Here is a 7,130-nt window from a genome sequence, read left to right as displayed (position 1 = left end):
ACTACACCTTCTGCAAAACAAAGAGGACCAAGGACTGACACCTGGGACCCTCTTGTGAGGAGGAACCAGTAATGTAGGAAGAAAACCAGGAGAGGATGGGGTCCTGCAACCTAATACAGCCAAATAATGCCAACTCTGCCCACAGTAATATGGAATGAGGATCTGGTAAAGCAGAGGATGACTGCCCTTGCTTTCCAAGGGCTGTTTTCTGGCAAACAGCCTTTAAGGGAGATAATTTAATGGCCTTGGACCTACCGAGGTAGTACTGCTCCTGAGAGCCAGAAGCTGTCTCTCCACAAGCTGGAACAGATCTGCTCTAGAGTTCTGGCCTCCACTCTCCCAGCATAATTTCCCTCTAGTCTCAACTCCTGCGGAGACTGTCTCAGCTTGTCACTTCTGCTCTGCTAGGTGTCTGCGCTGACCCCCTCAAGCCTGAGCTGGGTGCCTGTGCCTGGCTCCCGCAGCATCTGATTATACCTCCTTGTTGGAGAACTCTCCAAACCAAGCCTGCTTAATGTCTGAGTCTCCACCAGGCCAAGTGCACTCCTCTAGGATTCTAGGAAAGCTTCTTATTTCTGCATCCCCAGTGCCTAGCATGGTGCCAGGGATTTAAGAGAGTATCTCTTGTTTGTGGAACAGAAATACTCAGTAGAAGCCCATTCTTATGTTAGTGTCTGGCCAACACTGGCCCTTTGTCATGCAGAAGCACCAATCCCTGGACTTCCTCTCCCAAAACTTAAAGTGCTTGGGAGAGCTTGCCAAGCCCCTCTGCAGCACAGCAAGGACCCTCACAGCACTGTGCCTATTGACACTCATTAAAGATTTGTTAAAGACCAAGGAAACAGCTGCGGACTTGGGTCCCGGTCCCAGTTCTGGCACTCTCAAGTAGTCTGGACTTCAGTGTCCCCCTCTAAAATGGAAATGATAGATGCTCATCCCTTAAGTTCCTCAGCAGTCCTGACAACATTTTGGAAAGTGTTTGGCAGACTGTACTCGGGTTTTTCCTCGGCAGCTGATTCAGGGGACATGACCAGATCCACTCAAAGCCATGTGAGGCTTCTATCGTACTGCATTTGGTTTTTCTCAAACCACTCTGAGGACAAGCAGCGTCGTCTTCAGGCAACAACAACCTGGGGAATGAGTGGGGCCCAGACCCAGTGGAAACTCTAACACACCCATGGCCATTCACAAGTGTTTCCAGTGACTAAGAGCCACACAAAGCAGTTGGCTAGACCCTTCCTAAAAACTTGTTCCAGAATGGCTCAGCCTGCAGAGTTGCTCTGACCAAGTCCATCTCCTATTCTGGTCATCCTCACCCCCACTTCTCTGGGGGGCAAGCCTTTCCCTCAGCCCAGGGCAGGGACCCAGGCTTCCCCTTTCCCTCGGCAGCAGACAACACACAGGCATGTTCAACATGGGCACAGTTTAATGATCTTTAATTCCCCCAATAACTTTTCCTCACTAGTTGGGAAATGAAAGAATTGGGGCAGGGGAGCAGTAAAGGGGACATACAGCTGGAGGTAAAAAGGCACATCCTGAATGTGCTATGCTGGGTTGAAAAGAGGTTGTTCTGAAATTGACAAGCTTCTCATTTCAGAGGCTCAGAAAGTTTGTGCCCAAAGAATGGACACTCATTCAGCCAAATTCCTTCCACCTGCTGAAGGAGAACCAGGCATTACCCTGGCCTGGGCCTTCTGCTGGCTCTCACACCAGACATGTTTCAGACCCGGCTGTCGCAGCTAACGGGATCATTAACATTGCACAGCCATGGTGCCCTGACTTAAACAAATAGGCGAGGCCTGGCTCCATCCACACAAGCAGGGACAAAGGTAGACTGATTAGCAGGAGAGCTGTGGTACACAAATAATGGGAGAGGGTGTGCTTGTCAGCATTAGATAATGACTCCAAAATGTAGTGTAAATCCACAAGGTGGAGGACTAAAGGCTGGACATGGTAATTAAGTAAGAAAATGTAACTCTATGATCTCACTTGTGTGTGGAATCTAAAAAATAAAAAAAGTGTTTTTCATCCAAGTAGAGAGTAGAATAATGGTTACCAGAGGCCAGGAGGGGAGGGGGGTGGGGGAGAGGAGTAGTGATGGAGTAACGGGTACAAAACCATGCTCCCTACCCTAACTGAATCATTGTGTAGTACATGCATGCATTGAAACAATACACTGTACCCCTCAAATATGTACAAGTAAATGTTAAAATTAAAAAGAATTTTTGAGAAAGAAAATGTAACTCTGTGAGCTGACCCAACTTCTGAACAAGCCTAATATAGTCTTTGCTCACAGGGTGTTGCAGGCCCCCTGACTGTAAACTGTCACCGAAGCAGAAGGAAGAGGAAGTGGTGATCTGCCCAGCTGGAGCCTGGGGACTGTCACAACTGTCCAGATCTCTGGTCAGAGGGCATTGCAGCCACCCTCAGCCCCCGAGCCTGGGATGGACAAGGGGAACAGGATGTTGATTCCCGGGAGGGCTGCCCCAAGGCCTGGTCCCGCCTGCAAGGCTCCTCAGGCCTCCTCCTCTACCGCTTCTTCTTGGTCTCCTTCTTGGGCCTCTTGTTCATGGAAGGAACAGTAGCCTTGGGCTTCCTCATCACCTCCGCACTTCTGGGCTCTGATGGTTCTGCCTCCTGCATGGTGATAAAAAGGAGAGACTTGCTCAGATGAATCAAGCCTGACACCAGCAAAATGAGATCACATTTGAAGGGACTTTGCAAACCAAAGCATGGCACAGAAACACAAGGGATGGAAATCATCATTACTGGGACCCAGGAGCCACATGTATGTGGGACTACTTCTGGGAGCAGCCAAGGATAAGGGAGGCCCAGAGGTCTCAGCCTGGCTGGAATCTAGGCTCCTTCACTTTCCAGCCAGGTGACCTTGTGGGTAACTCTCCCTTTTAGTGGAGACTTGGTTTACTCACCTGTGAAACGGAAATAGTAATGCACACCTCAGAGGGCTGACGTGAGGAGGCAAAACCACATGGAAAGAGCGGGCTGCAGGCGGACCTCCTGTGGCTTGCTCTCCCTCCAGCGGCTGTTCTCCTCCTCCCACTCAACCCACAGAGTGCCAGGACAGGGAGGGGTGGCAGGAGCCAACCGGCAGGTGGGCAGTCACTGCACTGTGTTCTGTACAGCCTGGCAGAGCTGCCCCTGCGGGGAGGGCAGAGGCAGCCTTGGGGCAGAACTCCACTACCCTTGCAACTACAGCAGCTCTGGTTGTCTTTTTTTTTTTTTTTTAAATCTATTTCATATATTGTGATTTGTTGCTTATAAGATTTGGTTGAAAAAAGTTCTGCTGCTAAGAAAAAGATGGTTCAAAAGCACAGATCTAGCTCTGCCTTTATTGTGCTGATAAAGAAGGTGGACTCCAGGGAAGGGACATGGCTGTTCCAGGCCGCTCATCGTCATGTTAGAGAAGATTCTGGAACAGGCTCAGTCTGCTCCTATCTGGTGCTCCTCTCCTCCTCTGGGTGATAACTCGCAGTGTGCTGAGGCCAGAAAGGACACAAGAGAGGCCGGGCTCACCCAGAGAACATGAACCACAGCACCCAGGCCTCATCTGACCCACAGGGAGACCTACCTGTAGCGTTTATTTTTAAAAATTTAACCTAATTGGGAGATCTCCCATTAAATCTGAATTCCTAGTTTCTCTTGAAAACTTTAAACTTCCAGCGACACTGGCCCTGCATTACCTCATGGCAGCAATGGGATGAGCTGCGGCGGCTGCTCCTCTATTCGGGTACTCACCATGCTGCTACCCCCGGCACTATGACAGGGGAATGTTTCTCTGTACCCAAGTTCTTTACTAAGAATGAGAAAATAAAAACCAGACTATGACTATCAGGAGGGAACATACTTCTGAAAGAGAAAACTATTCCTCCACACTAATTTGCCAAGCCCCAGCGTCCAGCCTGTTTTACTCTATGACCTTCTCTGTTTGCCCCCATCAACTCCTGGGCCCAAGCCTCTGTCCTGCAGAAGAGACGGAACGACAGCTGGGAACGGAAGGGCAGTCCCTGCAGCAGGTCCAGCCCAGAGCTCTGTCAACTCTCTTATCGGCCATCATTGTCTCCAGCCAGCCAGGCAAGATACCATATGAAAAGGCCCAGCCAGGTCCCAGGCACCCATGGACTGATCTTCCCAAGATAAAGAGAGGGCCACCCCCTCCCCTGGCCAGGTCTTTAATTGCAGCTCTGGACTCCCCAGGCCTGTTGAGTCTTCTCCTGCCAAAAGTCAAAATGGTGTTGAAGGTCCCCTTGTGTGTGCTGATACTGTTTATGGAACTTGGCCAAAGAAAAAAAGCCCATTAGAAAAAAAAAAGGAAAGGAAAGGAAAAACAAACAAACAAAACTAAACCTCAAAGGAGCCGGTCTGTCAACTGCACACACTGATGGCTGCAGAGTCCATAGAGAAAACTAATGTTTAAGGCAAACCTGAAGGACACAATGCATCTTGGGCCTTGGGAGCTGAAAACCATGCCTACTCCAGTACCTGGGCAGCCAGTAGAAATCAGCGGGTCCCTGAGCAGAGGAGTGGTTTATGCACAGAAACTTGCTGAGGTCTACCCGGATCTCGAGGATGGAGCCTCCTCCTGAGTGCAAAGCTGGAGATCTCTGGTTTCAGTGAGGCCCAGGACAGAGACAGTGAGACCCAGCTGCTTGCTGCCTGTAATGCTTCCTCACTCCACTGACTGACCCTCTCTCTGGAGCCTCATTCTTCCTGGCTACTCCCAGACCTCTCCCTTAGTCCAGCTGTCTGTCAGAGGACCAGGACTGCAGTCTCCCAGGCACCTCCAACTCAACTGTTCCAGACTAAGCACAGCCCCTTCTCCAGCAGGCCCAACCCTTCTCCCATAGGCAGAGAAAACAGTCCCAGTGACCCCACCCTCTCCCTGCTCCCCACTGTCCAGTGGGCCACCAAGGACAATCTGGTGATTGTCCGCTAATCTGACCTCCTCTACCTCTTGACTCTGCCACTCTCTCTAGCGTCCAAGTCCCTACTTCAGTTCCGCCCACTGCTAACCGAGCTTCCTGTTGTCTCTATCCCATTCCTCATGCACCAGCCAAAGGAATTTTTCTAAAGTGCAGCTCTAAATGCACCCCTCCACCTTAAACCTTCCAGTGGCTCTCCATCATCCACAGCCTCATGTCCCACACCTGGGTGGCATCTACAGAGGCCACTCTCCAGCCTCATCTGAGCTCTTCTCATCCCCTACACTGGCCAGGCCCCTGGGTTTCCATTGGTCTCCTCTATCAAGAGGAGCACCATTCTCTCCTTGGCCACCCAGCAAACCCCTCCCCGTGATTTGGCCCTGCCCAAGAACACACTCCTACTCACTGTCTAACCCTCCTTCTCTCTCCTCCATCTCCAGGTGGGGGCATCCCCTCTACTGCTCCTGCCCCCAGGTACCCAGAAGCTTTACAATGTCACTACTATTTTACTATAGTTACATGTTTTCACCTATTACATGTTTCCCCCTGTTAGCCTGTGAGCTCTTTGGAACAGCTTCAATTGTTGCTGAACGAATGAATGAATGAATGAAAGATCAGGTAAGGTCTTCTATAACCAGGGAACTTCATTCTTGTTTGTCACCATGAAAATACAACACTTAAGGCAAGGCCTCACTTTTTCTGTTGGATAGAGAACACAAGCAGATTTTTTTTTTTTCCTTTTTGTCTTTTTTCGTGGCCGGTAACGGGATCGCAACCCTCGGTGTCGTGCCCGCACCACGCTCAACCAGTGAGCGGACTGGTCTCTATATGGGATCCGAACCCTCGGCGGGAGCGCCGCCGCACTCTACTGAGTGCGCCACCGGGCGGCCCCAAGCAGATTTAAAACCCAATATAGGGCCGGCCCCGTGGCGCACTCCGGAGAGTGCTGCACGACCCCGTGGCACACTCGGGAGAGTGCAGCGCTGGGAGTGCAGCGATGCTCCCGCCGCGGGTTCGGATCCTATATAGGACTGGCCGGTGTGCTCACTGGCTGAGCGGAGTGCAGGTGACACCACACCAAGGGTTGCGATCCCCTTACCGGTCACGAAAAAAAAATAAAATAAAACCCAATATATATACCCTATAGTATGGCTAGGCATAGCCACCAATAACATTAATAACAATAACAGTCACACAGCTGCTAATATTTATTATTTACAATATGCCAGGCTCTGTGTTACATGGTCAGGATATACCTTATGTTAGCCTCACAAAATGCCATAGTAAGTCTCATTTTATAAGCGATGGAACAGACACTCAGAGAGGTCATGTGACTTGCCTAAGGTCTCAGGTGGTGAAAAGCAGAGCCAGCATCTGAACTTAACTTCTTAATGGCTTTATGGTATAGCTTTTTTCAGGTTTCCTGGGGACCTCAGGGCTATGGATGCCTTGAAACTGAGTTAACTATGAAATTTACTTTCTCTGTTTAGCAGCCCCCAGAACTACAAGGTGACTCTGAAATGACAAGAATGGCTTGCTCTATATTCCATCTGTTCACAGGTCACTCGGAACCCCTTTGTTTGTGACTAAAGTTCCTACAGGAGTCAGAAAAGTGGGTTAGCACTCCAGAGCCATGCATCATTTTTCTACAGTTGAAAGCAGTTTTCTGTGGGTGTGTGTACATGTTACAGTCATCGAGTCATCTGAACATGTTAGTTGTCTCCTCCTCACCCCACACCTCCCCCTCTCTTCTCCATCTCAGTTGTTGGCATCGTCACCCACCCAGTTACCCAAGCTAGAAGCCTCCAAGCCATTTCTGAGTTCACGCCATTCCCTCGTGACCCTACATCCAATCTGTCCCCAAGTGCTGTCCATTCTACTTTCCAAGGGGCTCTAGACCACTGGTCAGCTCTGGACACACTCTACTGCCCCTCCTATTATAGCAGTCTCCCACAGGTTTTCCTGCCCTTGCCTCTCATCTTCTTTCTCGGCATCCTCCCCATTGCTTCCAGAGTCTATTTTCCTAAAACAATGACAACAACAGTCCTGATAGTGTCTGTTTTCTGCTTTAAAAATGTTGCTGGTTCGGGGCCGGCCCGGTGGCGCACTGCTACAGTGCGCCGCTTGGGAGCGCGGTGGCGCTCCCGCCGAGGGTTCGGATCCCACATACAGACCGGTTCCCGCTCACTG

General features: G+C 50.4%; 1 protein-coding gene across 1 annotated transcript in view; it reads right to left on the bottom strand.

Annotated features, from left to right (window-relative positions):
* Positions 1-1,408: 1,408 nt before the first annotated feature.
* Positions 1,409-7,130, bottom strand: part of MANBAL (mannosidase, beta A, lysosomal-like) — a 27,594-nt gene continuing 21,872 nt past the window's right edge. Inside the window, exon 3 of the mRNA XM_008575456.1 lies at positions 1,409-2,637. Within this exon, the coding sequence (XP_008573678.1) occupies positions 2,530-2,637 (108 nt within the window). The 3' untranslated portion in view covers positions 1,409-2,529. The remainder of the gene's footprint in view (positions 2,638-7,130) is intronic.

Source organism: Galeopterus variegatus, unplaced genomic scaffold (genome assembly GCF_000696425.1).
Source record: "Galeopterus variegatus unplaced genomic scaffold, G_variegatus-3.0.2 Scaffold59, whole genome shotgun sequence".
Classification (NCBI taxonomy): domain Eukaryota; kingdom Metazoa; phylum Chordata; class Mammalia; order Dermoptera; family Cynocephalidae; genus Galeopterus; species Galeopterus variegatus.
The sequence above is the reverse complement of the archived record's forward strand: the minus strand, read 5'-3'. Positions and strand labels throughout refer to the sequence as shown.